Source organism: Schistocerca gregaria, chromosome X (genome assembly GCF_023897955.1).
Source record: "Schistocerca gregaria isolate iqSchGreg1 chromosome X, iqSchGreg1.2, whole genome shotgun sequence".
Classification (NCBI taxonomy): domain Eukaryota; kingdom Metazoa; phylum Arthropoda; class Insecta; order Orthoptera; family Acrididae; genus Schistocerca; species Schistocerca gregaria.
This window is the reverse complement of record NC_064931.1, coordinates 695,297,260-695,318,902: the sequence shown is the minus strand read 5'-3', so window position 1 is coordinate 695,318,902 and position 21,643 is coordinate 695,297,260. Positions and strand designations below refer to the sequence as shown.

Here is a 21,643-nt window from a genome sequence, read left to right as displayed (position 1 = left end):
CGTATGGTGGATTGTGGAGTATGTATGTAGATGTAGATGTAGATGTAGAGTAGTTAAGTGAAAGCCATCAGCAATTGCTTTGTCCCCGGTAAGAGATAATGCCTGAAATTTGGTATTCTAGTCACACTCTTTGAAACTGTTGATCTCAGAATATTGAATTTCTTGACAAGTTCTTAAATAGAATATCCCATGCCTCTAGCTCCAACCACCAATCCATATTCAAAGTCTGTTAATTCCTGCCATGTAGCCATAACCCCACCGAAAACATTTTCACACTAATTATCTGAGTACAAATGATAGCTCTGCCACTGCAATACTCTTTAATACCTCATGTATGTGATACTACTGCCATCTGCATATGTGTCTATCACTATCCCAGGACTTTTGTCACCTCAGTGTAATATGGGCTACCTCATAACAACATTCATACTGGGTTTTCCATTATTTGAAAACTGTTCTTAGCTGTATGATATCCACTGTCCACTGTAGCAAGGACTTGAAATTACAATTCTCCAGTACATTTGCTCGTTAAAAATCTTGTCGTTATTCAGTGCTGTTGTGTATTGTACAAATTCATGCACAAGTGAACATTTACTTACCAAATGAACTTGGAATGTAGGTGTAGCCGCTAGCTGCTAGCAGTTCAACACAAGTGTTAGCAAGGAATGCTGAGAGCAGTAAAACTGCAAGTGTGACAATAATAACAATGCTGATGTCTCGATGAAGGAGATGTTTGTGCTGATTATGAGATGTAATCTGCATAACTGCAGCTCCCAGCAAACCCCATGTATAGAAAACCTCTGTTGTAGCAGCCACCCAGCACTGAAAAAGTAATCATACACAATGGCAAATATGAACTGCAAATCCAAAAAAAAAGAAGAAAAGCATTCAAATAATTTTACTGTCAATATATGTGCATATGCATATGAGTACAATTAGCACAAGTTCTTTCTTTCATGAGACTACAGCAAGAGTTGTTGCTTGCTGTATTTCAGTACATTAGCAAATCTATGTAAATATGAACAATGAATATAACTGTGAATCTCTCTCAGGCTGAGTGATGGACTGTGTAGATAACTTCTTCATTTAGAATTTTGCTATCATTTTTGAACTCTAATGATGTTGGCAACAAACATCATAAGGGAGAAAATGTACTCTGAGGCTCTTGTCATTATGCACAATAGCTGGAAACCACATATTATTCTCATTACACACTTCTGCGCAGCAAACTTTTCTCTTCTTTTTTCAGTTATGAGTTGATCAATGACCAATTTTGTACCAATATACTTTCTCAGTGCGGTAAGTGACAGTATGTCCTTAGATTATTATTCATTCCTAAATTATTCTAGATAACAGCTTTAACTGTTATAATGTGACAGATATGCAGGAATAAAATTGTTTGCAACATACTGAGAGCTTAATATAAATCTGAATATTTTGTCCATAAAAGAATGGTATCATGAGGGCTGCAACTGTTGATAAATATCAAGAACACAGTTTTTGTGTCCATTCACTTACTTATTAGCAAAATAAATGACTGGCACAGAAAACTGTTTTATTAATATTAATTACTTTTCACTTTGAACTATTGGTGAGTTAATGAGGTGGCAATGTTATAAATCAGAGTGAAATGCAAGAGCTTTTGTATTTCACAAAAAAGAAAAGAAATTTTCAGTTCAATTCAGTAGTAAAAGAAAAAATAAATTTACCTAGCATAAAAAGCACTGTGTTCTGTCAGGCATTAATGCTATTTTCAGAGGTACATACCTTTGTGTTAATGAAAAATTCACTCCATACTGTTTCTGGGAAAACCTTATGTCCAGATGAAGTATTTGTTAGACCAAGAATTTTTGTGCAAAGTATCAACATCCCAAGAACAGAAAACAATGAGAAGACATAAACAACTTTGCCATATGATTTAAGGCCTGAAAGAAAATTTTAAAGAAAAAAACAACACTTTAGTTATTAGATGACATTTGCCTTTGATTCTATAAGTAATTCATTTACACTAAAATAAAAATCTATCAGACTGGAGTAAGGAGGCTGTGCAGCAAACCAAAATATTTTTGAACACCAGTATAAGTTCTCTTATCTGTTCGGCATAGATATTCTGATGATGACTGTAAATCAAAGTAATCACTGAAGCTATTTCTATCATGAACTTGCACAGACTAAACCATAGCAATTATCCTAATAAATCATGCACCTATGCAAATAATATCATTCTTTGCTATTCTGTGTATTATTAATCCAACATTTCCATTCACAAAATAGAAGGCTATTGTTGTATACAGTCTCTGTTTACTGTGTCTACTTCTTATAAATACAGGATTATTTCTTATTAAGCATGTGCAGTACAAAATTTGTTTTGTGCCCTTTTGAGCAATGTTACAATCAACACAATTTATCTTCAAAATATGTTACACTGTTTAATGAAATTTGTGTACTGACCTTTGCTTAAAGAAACAAATACTATCATCCATACTACAGCCAAATTGAACGTAACTTGGAATTTAAGGTGCCCAAATGAAGGATCTGGTGAGACAAGACTTTGTCGTTGAAGGACCATTCCATTGAGGTAGTCAGGAACTGTTTCTTCAAGTTTGTGAGAACCATTTATTTGTGGTTCTGGAAATAAAATATAACACATTTTAATTATTACATTATTCATAAATATTGTTTACGTTTTAAATAAAGTAATAATTTGTCCTATTACAGATAAAATCAGATCAAAAAATAATGGGACAGCCAAGTTAACAAGACAGTGTGAAATATACTTAACATTTTTAACTAATGTGTAAAAGAATAGTGTGATGAATATGAATTGAAAATGAGGCAGAATATGAGCCATGGTATTGAGCTGTAGCCCACTACTCTTAAATATTATCAAAGAAGTTACTCAGCTTAACATTTACATACGACAGATGTATACCATCATGCATATACAAGGGCTGTTCAAAACGTAAGGTGACTTTCCAAATTGTGTGAGCAATGTACATTTGATTATCGATTCTCTTTTTCTTTTGTTATGTTGGTACAAATTTGCATCAAATTTTGTGTGAAAAATGGAATCAAGTGCTCTAAAATACTTGAAATGTTGGGAGTGGCATACAATGAGTCTGCTCTAAGTACAAAACAAATTTTTACAAGTGGTACAAGCTGTTCCAAGATGGCCGAGAAGATGCTAATGAAGAACCTTGCTCTGGATGCCCGAGCACATCAAAAACAGATGATAACATCAAAACTGTGAAGAAAATTGTTGAATTACTGTAGGAGAAGTTGCTGAGGATGTCGGCATATCATTCGGCTCATGTCATGCAATTTTTTCAGATGTTTTGGGCATGAGACATGTGTCAGAGAAGTTTGCTTTCAAAACTTCTCAATTTTGACCATAAGAACCGTCACATGAGCATCACTCACAAGCTCTTCAATGATGTCAATGACGATCATGATTTGCTCAAAAAGGTCATAACTGGTGACAAAACATGGGTTTACAGTTATGACATCAAAACCAAAGCCCAATTGTCTCAATGGAAGCATCCCGGAGAGCCAAGACCGAAAAAATGTCAAAGTTTTTCTCACTGTTTTTTTATATTTTTTATTATTTTCTTTAAGTTAGCGTGGCATAGGTCATGAATTTTTGCCTCAAGGTCATTATTATGCACATTATGCACTGTTTGTGAGAAGAAATATGCATAACATGTCTGGAATTGTGGAAAAACAATTCATGACTTTTGCATTACGAAAATGCACCTGCTCAGTCATCATTGCTTGTGAGAGATATTTTGGCCAAAAACAACATGACAATCATGCCTCAGCCACCATATTCACTGGATTTGGCCCCCTGTGACTTTTTCCTGTTCCCAAAACTGAAGAGACCTATGAAAGGACGAAGATTTTCAATAATTGATGAAATAAAAACTGCATCATTGGAAGTACTCAAGGCTGTACTGAAAAGTGCTTATGAGGATTGGAAGAAGCATTGGCACAAGTGTATTGTATCTGAGGTGGATTAATTTGAAGGGGACAACATGAATAAATAAATATTTTTTCATAAAAATATAAAGTCACCTTACTTTTTGAACACACCTCATACTCATGAAACAGTGGAGATGTTTGGAGTTTCACACAGGTCATTGGAATACAGTTCCGTGAACCTGAATTACAGACAGCTCCTTTTACTCCCATTTCTGGCCAAATTATGGTGATTAAAAATTCATCCAAGGCCAGGACTTTAATTATCCACTGCAAAGGTGATTACCACAGAATTTGCTTGTATTAGTAACATCAGCCACAAACGAAGGTACTTGTTGTTACAATCCAGATAAATTGTGGTTATCCCCAAACTAAGAACACAACTTGTGTTGTAGCTGACAGCCAGAATGAGGTAACAACACTCTCCAGTACCTGGAGAGAAAGAAAAATTTGGTTTCTGAGAAGAGAGTTATACACATTATGAGTGGTGTTCATCTGAGACACACTTGCAGAAATATATCCCAGAAACTACAAGTTCTTGCAGTGACATCTCAGTATATCCTCTCTCTTGTATTTTTCATCAAAAAGCTACTCCTTTTCAAAGCCAACAGTACATATCATGGCCACAATATGAGGTTGAAACAGGATTTGTATAGTTACCAGAAAAACTTCACCTTTGTGCAGTAAGGAGTAAATTACTCAGGCATGAAAATCTTCAGTGCTCTACCTATAGACATCAAAACTCTTGCTCTTAAAACACTTAAATTCAAGAGCAAATTAAAAGAATACCTGTTGAAAAATTCATTCAACTCAATCAGTGACTTTTTAATCATGAATGACTCTGCACGTGTGTAGTTTTATTGTATAATGTAAATGGGATATTTCATTAGTTCAAGAATAAATATAAATTATTGTTTGTCATGTATTAAGATATTTCCAATATGAATGTTTCATAGTGTATCACAATTAACGAATACTCTGAGCTATTATGCCACGGTAGATGGATTTTCCATTAAAACCCAAAACTTCATCCTCATCTGCAAAGGACATTTTCAATGGGAATCAAAACTTCTCTGAGTGTCCAATTCACACCCTGGCTCACTACTGAGTGCTGCAAAATTCCATTTACATATACTCCTGAGCAGTGGAGTGACATCGCATGTTTGGAGTACCTGGATGTAACAACTGGCTGTTGTCCACCCAATGGTGGAAGCCTCAAACACATCATCTTCAGCACCAGCATCCAGATGACATACAATTTCATGCTCTCCTTCTTCCTACTGAAATTCCTAGGGCACTTAAAAATTTCTGTGGCCTCTCTTTATAGACTTTCATGATACCCTCTTGTGGCTGCCAGTACTTGAGTCCTTTCAAAGTGAATGTGGTGGTCATCTGGGCGCAAAGAACATTCTACAACAGCTGATCAGTCAGTCTCTCCCCTCCTACATGTTGCCCCTGAGCTCTTATAGATGTTTGTTAACTGTTGTTTTTGTTGTATCCATATTGCGAGTTAATGAGCATTGTGTTTCATTTAAATATATGGCAAAAAGAGTCAGCCTACAGGAATTGTGAAATGAACCCTGTCATTGAGGACTGTGTGTCACAAAGGATGCAGACGACATAGCAGTGTTAAATATGGCAGACCTAAGATTGGCAATAATGGGAAATATTTATGAAAACTATTTAATTCTGTAGTAGTGCATGGAGTGAAGTCACAGAACCTTTAATCTGCCATCCTCCATAAATTTTCATGGTGATCCCAATAAAACTTGAATATTGATCACATCTATAATAGTTTAGGATTTACTGTTAATGTGAAATTAACAAGTTTTGTAAGAAAGACCTGAATGCTAAAATCTGAATGCTTTGGTCGACCTTAATGATTGGCATTCATATAGAAGTGCATCATTAAAATCGCAAATGCTGTAAATATCAACTCTGTAACTTTATTTGTTTAAAAGATAGAGTAAATTTTAATTACCAGTACTTTCAGTTAAGCGTCAGATCATCATTTCCTCCACACAAAACACATTGGACGATGACACCATAACACCTTATTAAATCATTAGGTAATAGAATATTTGTTGTAAAGTTTAGTTCATATTAGTTACTTTTGTTTTTTATTTATTTATCAGAAAGCACATTGGTGCAAGGCTACTGGCGTGACATTCAAAGTTAAGAAGGAAATTGTATTGGTTTTATGTAAAAGACTTTAACAATGGATATTATTGTTACTTTATTTAGAATGTGAAAGTGGATAAGCTTTGATTATTTAAATATGTTAAAATGTAAAATAATGTAGAATAAGCTGGAGCCAATCAGATGGATGGCTTCAGGAAATGGAACTGTCCTTGTCAGTTGAGCAAGGATATTCAGTGGGCGGGAAACACGGCCGGGGACAGGAAGAGGGAGTGCTGGTGCAACATGAAAGTAGACAGTTCGTCTGGAGACACGAAAGGGTGCAGCTCAGATTGAGATGCAAAAGTGGACAGTCGGTCTTTAGACAGCTAGGAAGTGAAACAGCTTAGAAGATTTTGCGTTGTGTGGTAATGCGGGACTTAGTCTCTGAGAGGTGAGCAGCTGCATGCTTTGTGTGAACTCTCCCATAGATAACTTGTATTTCGTGATGAGATTGTGAATAATCGAACTGTGTCAAATGGATATATGCTTGAGTGTAACAGTAACTCTAAAAACGACCAATTTCACTATTAGTTTACTTTCTGAATAAACATTACTCTAACTAAATTGCAACTGTGTGGCCTGCATCATTTATGGGTTGTTAATTTAGTTCCCGATATTATTATTACTGTTATTATATGTTATGTTAACTCTGTATTTTGCAAACTGGCCATCAGCCAGACAATTTAACCAAAGGGTCACAAGTGTCTAATTTAGGGCATGTAATGCGACACACGCGATTCAACCCCTCAATGAGTTTGAGCCAAGATATTTCAACAAAGAGGAACTGCATGTGAGCCTGAACATCTTTTGGATGTTAGCTCACAATATATACCTCCTCACAACTACACAGAAGGAGTCCTATAAACTCCTGCTTTCTCCAGCAGTTTGTGAGCATCCTTGGCCAATTTTAGATGATCCTGTATCTTCTTGGTGGGTTTGTAGATTACTGCTGTGTTCCATTCTACCAAGATTTTTCCTATGTGGTCAGTAATGCACTTAACAAAAAGCAGGAAAACTTTCAATTTCACAACCGTCATTTGTGCACTGCTACGATTTTTGTGTGGTGGTCTTAATGCTCTTTTTACTCCAGTGAATGAATAACCATTGTTAAGCAATGCATTAGTTAGGTGAAACTTCCTGACAGATTAAAACTGTGTGCCCGACCGAGACTCGAACTCGGTGTTTTAATTCCATGTCAAGCAGCTCTGATTAACAAATGTTCCTTGCTCTATCCACCAATGTTTTTATGATGTCTCACTTTTGTTTTTGGTGGTGCGTTGGCCCTGGTGTAGATTGTGGGTGGGTCTTTGTTAAAGAGAGATTTGAATCACCACCCACAACAAAAGTGAAGCATCAAAAAAACATTGCTGGATAGAGCAAGGAACATTTGTGAACCAGAGCTGCTGAATATGGAATTGAAACACCTCACTAATGCATGGCATAACAAAGGTAATTCTCCTGCTGAGGTAAAAAGAGCATTAAGACAGCCACATAAAAAACATAGCAATGCTCAAGCATCCATAAAACTGGAAGTTTTCCTGCCCTTCATCTTCTCTAAGAGGCAGGTGGCAGAGCGTTTGTATCCAGGGAGTGACGTATTGTGAAATGGCACTTAAACACTGTGCACAGCAGTGGCCTCTGCTCTTTTTAATGTTTGTCAGTGACTTAAGTTGTGATGATCATACCCTGTTCTTTTAATGACTAAAGGTAGAAATTCAGCTGAGGCAGTAAAGGAACCTGATATTTCATTTGAAGTAGCCTAAAAGTGGTTCAAAGCAAATAAGATCAAATTAAATGAAGATAAAACTCACAAAATATTATGCAGCCTTGCTGACTATGGACCCACAGCAATGTCGGTAGTGTGAAACACCTGGGAATCACAACTGACAATAAGCTGACGTGGACTGAACATACTGCACATGTGTGTCCTAAGCTTTGAAGAGTAATTTATCTCCTCAGGAAGATCAAATGTGATAACAGATCAGTACTTAATCTCAGTATATTATGCACTGTTCCACAGCCATACCACACATGGATTGCTGCTGTGGGGACACTCTACTGGAATCAAAAACACATTGCCCCTACAAAAGAAGGCTGTACGAATAATATCTTCCAGTAACAAATCAAATGACTGTACACCCATTTTCAAGCAGTTGGGAATAATGACAATATTTAGCCAGTATGTTTTCAACTCTGTCCTCTATATAAAAGAGAATCAAGGATCCTTCTCCAAGAAGATTCAAAGAAGCTACAATCACCCTTGAAAGTGTCTGTAGATGTGGATGAAATGTTAGATTTTAATGGAAAATTCATCCAACAACGTCATAATAGCCCACAAAAAAAATCTCTCTCTCTCTCTCTCTCTCTCTTCTCTCTCTCTCTCTCTCTCTCTCTCTCTCTCTCTCTCTCTCTCTCTCTGTGTGTGTGTGTGTGTGTGTGTGTGTGTGTGTGCGCGCAGATAAAATTATTAATGTGAGCATGTACCATTACAGCATTCCACTGTGCATGTTTGATTTATGTTTGTTCAACTACAGTAAAGTTTAATACCACATGGGTACTGAAGTTATACTCTGATTCATTGACTGTTTGCTAAATAAACCTCCATAATTGAGAATTGGAGATTTTCATTTAAGAAATGAGTGACAATACAACATTCACAAATATATCGTATGTTGAGCAATATGTAAGACATCTCCCAAAGTGAACTGGTGCAGAAGTTCTAGAAAAATGAAAAATGCATGGACAGTTTACTTGACCATTATGAAAGTGTTATGGATTTAGTGAGTCATCTTAAATAGGAAGCTTTGTAATCAGTACACTTTCACTTCATAGTATGTTACAGAAGGGCAAAACATGACAGATCAGTATACATACAGACACATTTACTTGACACAGAAGCAAGAACATTACTGCACACTGCTTCAAGAACATATACCAGGAAACGGTTTGCGAGTGCACATGTAGCAGCCCACAAATATTGATTCTATGTATTACAACTAGTTTACCACCTCAACTTTCTCAACACTGATCTTAATGAATATCTTAGAAACAGAGAGACATATAAGGCAGATGTGTCTTACCTTGACGATATTGTTCAAAAACAGCCCACGGATACTGGTCCTGTTTGGTTATAAATGAGTCACGGAAGTAGATGAACATCCATGACACTCCAACTATGCTGTAGATTCCAATTAAAGCTTGTGATGCTAACAGTGCTACACCGACACCCTGAAGACATAAAAAATACAACTTTTGGTATATAAGTAAGCTTACTATGCACTGAAATCAGCATATGAGGATAAAAAATATCAAAAAATCAACTCAATAAGTGGCATCAGGAGAAAACATGAACAAAGGGTAAATAACTATTCAAGCTTATGGAACCAGTGGCTTCTGCTTCTGACATAAGTGTTGACAGGGAAGGAAGAGGGATGAAGGAAAAGGACTGGCGAGATTTAGGAAATGGGGAGAGTTAGCCAGAACCCTGGGTCAGGAGAGACATACTGGAGAGCATGAGAAGGAGAGAATGATTGTTGCAGAATGCACCAGATGTGATTTGAAAACCTGAGAACTTAAAGGTGAAAGATAGTGTAATAAGCAAGACGAAGATCATCATGCAAGAGTTAATAAGAGCAAAAAGCCAAGTGCGTTGTATGTGGTAGATTTGGAGGCAGGGAAAAATAGACGTAAATCATATATTTCCTATGAGTGTATGTTTGTAGAATCTTCTGATTGTCAGACAATTTTTCCATCGGTATATTTTTATTATTTATATACTGATATGTTACCATGTATTGACTACACACCATGAAAATTAGGGGATGTGTTATCTATCAATATGAAGTAGATATTGTTAAGTAATAGAAAGTTTCTAATGTTATATTTGTAAATTTTGCAACCTTTGCCATTTGATATTACTACTAAAAACCTTTAAATAAATATAAATGTTTGGAAAAAATATATACGCTGAGGTGATAACAGTCAGGGGCTAGCATTATGCACATAGATAATGGTCGTTATTGTGGGCGCATGGTATAAAAGGGTAGCGCAGTGGCAGAGCTGTCATTTGTACTGAGGTGATTGGTGATTCATGTGTAAAGGTGGAAACATGATGGGAATTAACAGACTTTCAATGCAGAATGATAGTTGAGCTAAATGCATGGGACATTCCATTTGGGAAACTGTTAGGGAATTCAATATTCCAAGACCCCAGTATAAGGGTAGGCTGAGAATACCAAATTTCAGGCACTACCACTCACCATGGGCAACACAGTGGCCATCCACTTAACAACTGAGAGCAGCAGGCTTTGAGTAAAATTGTCAGTGGTAACAGACAAAAAACACTGTGTAAAATAACCATAAAAATCAATGTGGGATTTATGATGATCATACACAATAGTGCGGCAAAATTTGGCATTAATGGACTATGGCAGCAGATGATCAATGTGAGTGTCTCTGCTAACAGCACAACATTGCCTGCTGTGCCTCTTCTGGTCATGTGGCCATATCAGCTGGACCCTAGATGACTGGAAAACTGTGGCTTTGCCAGATGATTCCTAATTTCAGTTAGTAAGAGCTGCGGTAGGGTACGAATGTGGCACATACCCCACAAAGACACGGACTCAAGTTGTCAACAAGCCACTGTGCAAGCTGGTGGTAGCTCCATAACAGTGTGGGCTGTGTTTATATGGAATGAACTGAGTCCTCTGGACCAACTGAATGGATCACTGACCGTAAGCGGTTATGTGCAGTTACTTGGAGATCATTTGCAGCCATTCATGGAGTTCATGTTCCCAAACAATGATGGAATGTTTATGGATGACAATGCACCAAGTCACCAGGACGCAATTGTTCATGGTTGGTTTGAAGAACATGATTTGGTCACCCATCAAACATACACTCCTGGAAATTGAAATAAGAACACCGTGAATTCATTGTCCCCAGGAATGGGAAACTTTATTGACACATTCCTGGGGTCAGATACATCACATGATCACACTGACAAAACCACAGGCACATAGACACAGGCAACAGAGCATGCACAATGTCGGCACTAGTACAGTGTATATCCACCTTTTGCAGCAATGCAGGCTGCTACTCTTCCATGGAGACGATCGTAGAGATGCTGGATGTAGTCCTGTGGAACGGTTTGCCATGCCATTTCCACCTGGCGCCTCAGTTGGACCAGTGTTCGTGCTGGACGTGCAGACCGTGTGAGACGACGCTTAATCCAGTCCCAAACATGCTCAATGGGGGACAGATCCGGAGATCTTGCTGGCCAGGGTAGTTGACTTACACCTTCTAGAGCACGTTGGGTGGCACGGGATACATGCGGACGTGCATTTTCCTGTTGGAACAGCAAGTTCAATTGCCGGTCTAGGAATGGTAGAATGATGGGTTCGAAGACGGTTTGGATGTACCGTGCACTATTCAGTGTCCCCTCGACGATCACCAGAGGTGTACGGCCAGTGTAGGAGATCGCTCCCCACACCATGATGCCGGGTGTTGGCCCTGTGTGCCTCAGTCGTATGCAGTCCTGATTGTGGCGTTCACCTGCACGGCGCCAAACATGCATACGAGCATCATTGGCACCAGGGCAGAAGCAACTCTCATCGCTGAAGACGACACGTCTCCATTCGTCCCTCCATTCACGCCTGTCGCGACACCACTGGAGGCGGGCTGCACGATGTTGGGGCGTGAGCAGAAGACGGCCTAACGGTGTGTGGGACCGTAGCCCAGCTTCATGGAGACGGTTGCGAATGGTCCTCGCTGATACCCCAGGAGCAACAGTATTCCTAATTTGCTGGTAAGTGGCGGTGCGGTCCCCTACGGCACTGCGTAGGATCCTACGGTCTTGGCGTGCATCCATGCGTCGCTGCCGTCCGGTCCCAGGTCGACGGGCACGTGCACCTTCCGCCAACCACTGGTGACAACATCGATGTACTGTGGAGACCTCACGCCCCACGTGTTGAGCAATTCGGCAGTACGTCCCTTGGCCTCCCACATGCCCACTATACGCCCTCGCTCAAAGTCCTTCAACTGCACATATGGTTCATGTCCACACTGTCGCGGCATGCTACCAGTGTTAAAGACTGCGATGGAGCTCCGTATGCCACGACAAACTGGCTGACACTGACGGCGGCGGTGCATAAATGCTGCGCAGCTAGCGCCATTCGACAGCCAACACCGCGGTTCCTGGTGTGTCCGCTGTGCCGTGCGTGTAATCATTGCTTGTACAGCCCTCTCGCAGTGTCCGGAGCAAGTATGGTGGGTCTGACACACCGGTGTCAATGTGTTCTTTTTTCCATTTCCAGGAGTGTATATGGGACATAATCAATAGGTCAGTTTGTGCACAAAATTCTGCAGTGGCAATATTTTCACAATTATGGATGGCTGTATGGGCACTACGGCTCAATACTTCTGTACAGGAATTCCAATGACTTGTTGAGTCCATGAAGCATTGAGTTGTTGCATTACGCCAGGCAAGAGGAGGTCTGACATGATATTAGGAGGTATTCTGTAACTTTTGCTTGATAATGCTTTCAAGATAGTCATTGGGCACATCAACTTGACTCTTAATGCAGTTGCTCAGCAACTATCGCTTTAAACAATGATTTGAGAAAGAAGGTAAAACCAGAGGGACAAGTAGGCATTGAGACTCCACAACTCTCTCTTTACATCAAAATGGAATAACTTGGAAAAGTTAAGCATTGGGAAGACAACAAATTTAGATGAAACAAAATTGAAATAAATTAAACAGGTTGAGATGAAACCAATATCATTTCTTCTGCAAATATTTCCATTTTGAAATCCACCCACCCACCCTCTTACACAGCTAATAAACCCCAAACGTATGTAACTGAAGGTCTCTTCAACTCCTTTTAAACACTTTGGTAACTCAAGGTCGCCCTAGGGAGTTTCTGCCACCTGATACTGTCATCCACCCAGTGACAGTGTGATACAATCGTCAACCAACATCATACAATTTAAGGAGGAGAGTCAAAAAGAGGCAATAAAAAAAGTCACAGGAAGCAAAACATGTCAGTTTCTACAGAATCAACGTGTTTTATCTTACTTTAGCCCGCCCAACATCATCGTACCAGTCCTGAGGACTACAGAACATAGTGATTAATTTGAATAGTGTATTAGTTTCTCAAGACAGTCATTTGGCAGTTTCTGTTGGCTGTGCAATGAGAATAGGGCACTTCTGTAATGAATGAAGGTAATTCTTCAGCTGTCAGTATCAGCATAAATCATAGTACTGACAGAATGGCATGGACTTTGGCAGAATTACTTTTAGTGAATGTGTCGATATTCTGATTTCATTGACAACCAGACTATCATATAAGGATGGATGGCTTTTCCAACCCACAACTCAATAATGTACACAAGTGGCTGAGTTTTTACATAATTTCATGAAAATGCTTTGATATGCCTGGTTTGCCAGATCAAGAGGTGTTTAGCTACATTAACAAGGTTGCTTATCCTAATGACATTCACACTAAAAAGTGTGATGGTGGCATAGAAGCCATTCCATGTTGCTCATGTTGCTCTGAATCTCTATGCTTTGAATGTTTTTATTATTTATGTCACCCTGGGGAATGAAGTGGTTTGCTTGAAGTAAAAAAATACATAAATAAATAAATTTAAGTACCAGTACTACAATTTATATGGTTTTCACATAAGGCCATATAAGATTTGTAATGATAAATTCTATTTTTATAAGATTTGAAATGCTTATTTCTTTTCTCAGCAACTGCATTGTTTTTCTCAAATGCACAGAAATATTGGTATCACTGATGTCACATCCTCCAGTGACAAAAAAAGATTGGATTGGAACACAGAGACAAAAATTCCAAACTGTGCTCTTAGCCACTACACTACTGATTCCCTTTACCTAATGCACCATGTGCTAACTGATGAAGCAGCATAAAAACTTTGACTGTCATTTTCCCAGAAACTATTGAGTGTTAGCACCTATGCCAACATAAGTGTCCCTTCATTTTCACCTTCTTTCAGCAAGCAAAGTTCCATCTTCGTAAGAGAGTGACCTATGGTGTGTTTTCCTAGTAAGATATTTTGGGTTCAAATGGTTCTGAGCACTATGGGACTTAACATCTGAGGTCATCAGTCCCCTAGACTTAGAACTACTTAAACCTAACTAACCTAAGGACATCACAAATATCCATGCCCGAGGCAGGACTGGGACCTGCGAACGTAGCAGCAGTGCGGATCCAGACTGAAGCACCTAGAACCGCTCAGCCACAGGGCCGGCTATATTTTGGGGAAACTCCATGCCTGCACATGGAACATGGTGTTCATTCAGTACTTCCACAGAATAAATATTTCTCTGCCAATCCCTACAGATCCCAAATGTCTGTCTTGAGAAACTAATATGTTGTTTAAGTTAATCATGACATCCTGCATTTCTCAGGACTGCTGTGACGATATTAGGATGGTCAAAGTAAGATTAAACCACACTGATTCTGTGGAAACAGACATGTTTCATTTCCTGCAATTTGTGAACTTTTTCTTTAATAACATCTTTTGAGTCCCTTCCTGGAACTATATCACTGGTGAGCTTTTTGAGGGTTGCATTTCACTGGGACTGGGATGACTATAGTATCTGGTGGCAGAAATTCCCTATTGCAAGGTACTAAAGTGTTTAAAATGAGTTGAAGCGACTTTTAATTACACATATTTGGTGTTTGTTAGCTGTGTAGAGTCGATTTCAAAGCGAAAATATTTAAAAGAGGAATGATTTTGGTTTCATCTCAAAATGTTTAATTTAGTTCAACTTCATTTCATCTAAATTTGTTGACTTAGCAATGCTCAAATTTTTCAAGTTAATCCTCAGTCAGGTAAAGAGAGAGTTGCCTAGCTTGCATCCCTACATTCACAACAAAATACAAACATAACCAACAATTCAATAGACATTAATGGTAAAACAAATTTTATAATTGACAACTTTATGTACAAAATGTTATCCTCAGAAAATTTAACACTCATGGCAGAATACAAGCTCTTTGTGAAACCATACTGTCATAATTTGTCTGTAGCATGGTTTGATTACAAAAACAAACAGTGTAAGTGATAATTTGCACATGTGCGATATTCTGTGCAATGAAGGAGGCACAATACTTCTAATTAGAAAAAACAAAAATACTATCTTTAACATTAGCATGTAACTGGCACACCACCACACACCAGCTACTATGACTCATGAATTCTGGTATAATGTTGTAGCAGCATCGAAGGAAATACACAGATCTGCCAACAAAACTCTTTTCGACGTAATTGCCAACTGGGTTAGAGCCATTGTGACACCTCTGTGTACTAAATTTTGCACCCTGTATACCTGAATCAGCCACAAACTGATTAATTTATTCATACTACTATACTGCATTTGCACAATTGTTATTTGATTATTTGCTGATTGTGTAAGTTCTCAAGGGTTGTGTCTAGTTTGATGTTAATAGAGGTATGTGATTACTATCACAATGATTGCAGGTTTTCTGTAAGATCGTTGTATGAGGCTTGTGTATCAACTGCACGTACATTTCAAATCAGTGGTTTCAGTTCTGTAATACAATTACTGAAATATTATTCACTCATCACAAAAAACTGAGAATTTCTGTGAAACTGGGATTCAAATCAAGACCTCTCATTAAAAAAGAACAGTCTTTCTAACCAATTAGGACATCCAAAGATACCTCTAAGACTAACTCAAACTTTCAACGTCACTAATGTTTCACTTTCCAAACACTACAACCAGAGGTTCTCTCTTTGGGTGAACAATGTCTGGTTGAAGAATTCAGTAGCTATGGAGGGTCAACATTTGAACTGGTATTTAAGTGGTGCTTTAATGTGCTAATTGGTTATTGCAACTCCTAGTATTACGCACATGATCCAGGACCAGGCAAATAATTCAGTTGCTATAGGACATGAATTAATAGATGCCTTCTTTATTCAATATATATCTTTTGTAGACTACTACCATCAACTGAAATACAGCATGTTATTTAAGCTATATAAGGAACTGAACATGTGAAATATTCTAAGCTAAATATTGTCTGGTTTTATTAAATTATAGTTTTTTGCAACTTGATAATAGTTATGTGTATTTTACCATTACGTAGACTGATACATACTCTATTTTCCACCTCCTCAATACATTAGTTATTAAGCTGACCAAATGTGTCTATACCTATGTTATCGAGTTTATATTAAACTTCTATATAGCTTATTCCCATAACACCTCCTATTGTGATCCATCTGTCCACCACAACTTTCTTCTATCTTGTAATTTTTGCAGTGCCTTTCCACTGTGCACAACATTGAACCTCTTTCCACTTATTACATTTACCAGTCTTCTGCAGATTGCTGCTATCATAAAAGTATCTACACTCAAAGCATATTAGTCTGCTGATTTAAGTCACTATTTCTCTATACTACATTCTCCCTTTTTTTAATAATAATTGAAAAAAACAATGAAGAACTGATATTCCAATAGCTGGGATTCCCCAGAAACTTCAAAATGGTTACATCAAGTAAATTTCATATGTTTCTTTTTCTACTCTCAGGATGGTGCAATATAAATGAAACTTCATCATCATTATATTGGGGCGCCCTCACTATGTCAATTTCAAGACACAGTGTGGATATGATGTTTATCATTGATAATATGCTGTACTGATGATTTATGCTTACCTGGAAAATTGGAGAGATTCTCCACATGTCCATGATTCCGGCATTGAGATACTGCCCCAGGGACGCTTGGACAGTAAGCAGTGGTATGCCGAGGATGAGAGTCAGGAACATGAACTGCAGTATAAAATTTGCTGAAAGAAGAAAATACAGATATGCTAATATAGTTGCCAAACAATGTGTACCTAAGGTTGCATACACAACTGCAACAGAAGTCTTCATCAGTTAAGAGTATGGGGTTCATCTTCAAAATGTTGAGTGACTATGGAACATGGAAACAGAACTGTAGTGCCAATCAGACAGACAAACAAAAAATTTCAAACCTTGGAGAAATCATCAGCAGTAAAAGAATTGACATCACAAATAATTCATAGATATACAGGTAAGTGAATATAAACTCAAACCAACATAACAAAATAACAAATCATCTTTATCATCATTTTCAACAATAACCACACATGTGTTAGGCAAACTTTACATTGATTCCACAATTTTTTTGACTTCTCATGCCTCCCACCTGTCGGTGATTTGTATTCGAGGAATATGAAAAGTTACACTGTGGTTTTCATTCTGTCTTAAATTGTAGGTCGCCTTGTAACTGGCTGAGTAACACTGAGATGAAACTGGAGGAGGGTAAGGGCATACAACCACCAATAGGATCACAGCTTGTACAGCACTACACCATCCTAAACAATCTGTGAGTCAGAGACTGCTTTATTTAGGTTTCTATGTAGATTCAGATACATGATATCAGGGATTGTGGTGTACTTTGAAAATTAAGAGGATTATCATCTACTATAACCTGTGGATGTTTCTGATAGTAATTGGGTGAAACTTCCTGTCAACTGCATCACAACAGACTTGAATATGGACATCTCTCTTTCTTGCACAATGGTCTTCAGTTACTCTCTATGAATGAACTTAAAACTTGAGGCAGCTATGACTCAGAGGCAGAGTGATTTAATTGCTAATCTGGTATGAACATTGCCCACAGAATGCAAAGTCCTGGGTTCAGCTACTATGCAGCAAACAGTTTCTGGTACTTTAGAAGTTTTATAACAGAGAGCATTACACTGCAGAGGCTATGCAGATGGTGCAAATGTTGATATAATGGGCTCACATATGGAAGCAAGGGGATTCAGATTCCTGTTTGACCATACATATTTGATCTCTGTTGATCCGTCATCAACTGGGAAGATCAGCTTGTCAAGTAATTGTCAATATCAATTAAATTTGCCACCAGTCATGTAACTGAGATGTTATTTTATTTTATTTTAACAACCATTTTCTTCATTCCACTATGCCATCTTCAGGTGCCATATGTATCTCTGAAAATAAATAATACTGTCATGCAGTGCCATATATTCCTGGATGTTGTGAATTCACACTGTTTCACAAGTGCTCCATTCAAAGACTTGATAGCAACTCAAGTCTTCAAATGAAGCACTTGTGAAACAGTTGGAATTCATGACAGCCAAGAATATATGGCATTGTATGAAAATATCGTTTATTTTGAGAGATGCATATGGGGCCTGAAAATGGCATTGTGGAATGCCAAAACTGGTAGTCAAAATAAAATAAAATAACATCTCAGTTACATGGCTGTTGGTGAATTTCATTGATATTGACAATATATATTTGGGTTTCCCATGGTTTCTCTAAATCACTTCAGGTAAATTCCTTGATGGTTCTCCTGAGTAGGAGAAATTCCTTCTAAATGAGCTTCTGTTCTCTCTGTAATGGCCTCAATAGCAGCTGAAAGTTAAGCTCTAAACTTCCTTTCTTCTTACAGTTTCAGTGTGAGGCATTCATTCAGGTATCAAATGCTATGTTTGCATATTTGGAAGTGCAAAGCCTTACCTTTCCTTGAGGACATCATGGGCTTACACTCATGAGCAACTGAATTAGACGCATCTGCTTACTAGCATTAAGCACTCTCTTTCCCACTATGACAACCACTACACATAGGGACTTCACTGAACACCAAAAGTATGTCTGTATATATGAATTATGGTTTTAAGTTCATATCACAATGTTGTAAAGGTACAGTTCCTATGTACTGAATCTTGCCCTTACTTGTCTCTGCCAGACTGTAGTCCACAGGTAGACTAGTAATGTTCCATCATTCGAGTATAGGAGCACTTTGACACCTGCCAATTTGGTGCATAGCTATCAGTTTGAGGGAGTCTGCAGAATGAGTTGACAGCAAGCGTCGTGTACACGATCATATACTGGAGTGCAGAAGGTAGATGTGAACATAAAATAACTGTTGATTCACATTAGTTTTGTATTAAGTGAGATAACACAAATATTTTACCATGACTGGACTAAATCAGAAAGCAATGGCTAACTTGATTGGAGGTGTGGAATGGTGTGAATGCTAATTTACTGTGAATGAACTTCAGACATCATACGGACATTTTCTATGAACTTAAAGTATACTAAATACAATGTCTGGTACAAGCTGTTCTAATTTCAGGGAACCTTTCTCATTATTTTACTGACTTTGTTATGTGGAGCAATGAGAGCAGGATCTTGATCTTTAAGGAATTTGGGTCACTTCCAAGGTACCGGTAATAAAACTCCTAATTAGGTACCTAAGTGACATGTGCAATATCATGATTTGATGCCAAACTATTATGAGAGCTAATTAAAGAACTACTATTCAAGAAATAGCATTATTCTGTAACTGGTATGAAGTTTTACAGGTGGTTTCCAAAACTTTGGATGCAACCACAATCAGTGTCAGCTTGTGAGTATACATTCTGGGTGTCCACAACTTTTTAGATTCAGATAAAATTGGGAGTGTGAAATTAATAGCATCTGCTGTATCACATTTATGCTTATCAACAAGTTTATACAACTAGAGCCACTGCCAATAATAATAACAACAGTAATAATAATAATAATAATAATGAGTATTCGGGAGGACGACGGTTCAATCCCTCGTCCAGCCGTCATGATTTAGGTTATCCGTGATTTCCCTAAATCTCCCCAGGAAAAGGCCAGGATGGTTCCTTTGAAAGGGCAAGGCCGATTTCCTTCCCCGTCCTTCCCTAATCCGATGAGACCGATGACCTCGCAGTTTGGTCTCTTCCCCCAAACAACCCCAACCCAATAATAATAATACTAATAATAATATGCTTAGCTTTTCTGACAAAAGAAACAATTGTTTATGTAGAATTTTGTTGCTTTGTACATAATTAAGTACAGGTTAGGGTATTAACGAAATAATGTGTAAGCTTTCGCAACTCTCCATTTCGCATTTTTGTAGATGTGGGAGTTTTCGTGCTTTCCCATTTTTTTGGAAAAATGTGGAAGATCCCTAACGGATGTACTAGTTAACGAATTTGCTTCCGCGCAGAAAATCAGATATTCTAACGCTACACACACACACACACACACACACACACACACACACACACACACACATCTTGTGCTAAGAGTACACTTCCTTGTTAGACATTCGCTTGTAGTCACGCTTATTTGATTTCGTGATTCTCTCAAAGGATTCGTTCTCGGAGGCCCTAGTTCCTTTGCCGCTAACTTTTCGTAGTTATTTACTTTTCTGTTCCTAGAATGATATTTTCTCTCTGCAGCGGAGTGTGCGCTGATTCGAAATTTGCTGGCAGATTAAAGCTGAGTACCGGACCGAGACTCGAACTCGCTACCTCTGCCTTTTGTGGGCAAGTGCCCTTCGACTGAGTTACCCAAGCACGACTCACGACCCGTCCTCACAGTTTTACTTTTCTGTTAGCATTTAAAGCTGATTAAACATAGTTCATATTTACACTGCACACGAAAGCCGATTCCCGCACAGTAAACAATGGAAGTGATTAAAGATGGTGGTGGTGGTGGTGTTTAACGTCCCGGCGACAACGAGGTCATTAGAGACGGAGGACAAGGATTGGGAAGGAAATCGGCCGTGCCCTTCTCAAAGGAACCATCCCGGCATTTGCCTGAAACGATTTAGGGAAATCACGGAAAACCTAAATCAGGATGGCAAGAGACGGGATTGAACCGTCGTCCTCCCGAATGCGAGTCCAGTGTACTAACCACTGCGCCACCTCGCTCGGTAGAAGAAGTGATTAAAGCCAAGTAGTAATGTCTACCAACATGGTCACTTGACTAGAATACAAATGAAGCGCTGAGATCCATATGGGCCTAAAGCATACTGGATATCACATTTAAGTGAGTTTCAGAGAAACCAGTGATACAGCTTTTCGTGAATTTTCATATGCACAATGTGGGTCTACAGCACAAATAAACCTGACTCACAATAAGATCAACAGATTTCAGAAGCACGAATAAATGCGACAATCTCACTATCGAGGGTCCTGTGCCGGCCGCTATGACCGAGCGATTTTAGGCGCTTCGGTCCGGAACGGCGCTGCTGCAACGGTCGCAGGTTCGAATCCTGTCTCTGGCATGGATGTGGGTGGTGTGCTTAGGTTAGTTAGGTTTAAGTAGTTCTAAGCCTAGGGGACCGATGACTGCAGATGTTAAGTCCCATAGTGCTTAGAGCAATTTTTTGAGGGTCATGTGCTTTAGACCCATATGATTCTCACATCTGTCGCAGCCCCCTCAGATTTAGTGGTAAGAGGGCTCAGAGGATAGCCCGTCAAAAACTGAGCACAGATGAGACATGAAAACTGGAAAAAAGATGTATCAAACTGTGAAAAAAGCAAAACAGAAATATTGAACGGTCCAAGTGCAGTAATTGAGCGAACATCAAAAGCCTTGGCGTTGTGGTTAAGCGGTCACGGTGCTGAACGGCGAA

At 38.6% G+C, this 21,643-nt stretch overlaps 1 protein-coding gene across 1 annotated transcript in view; it reads right to left on the bottom strand.

Moving 5' to 3' along the window:
• The window catches only part of LOC126298483 (sodium-dependent transporter bedraggled), a 673,679-nt gene that overhangs the window by 51,664 nt on the left and 600,372 nt on the right, over nucleotides 1-21,643 (bottom strand). Inside the window, exons 10-14 of the mRNA XM_049989817.1 lie at nucleotides 16,867-16,997; nucleotides 9,237-9,384; nucleotides 2,452-2,628; nucleotides 1,768-1,925; nucleotides 600-822 (exon numbers count right to left, since the gene is read on the bottom strand). Of these exons, the coding sequence (XP_049845774.1) occupies nucleotides 600-822; nucleotides 1,768-1,925; nucleotides 2,452-2,628; nucleotides 9,237-9,384; nucleotides 16,867-16,997 (837 nt within the window). The remainder of the gene's footprint in view (nucleotides 1-599; nucleotides 823-1,767; nucleotides 1,926-2,451; nucleotides 2,629-9,236; nucleotides 9,385-16,866; nucleotides 16,998-21,643) is intronic.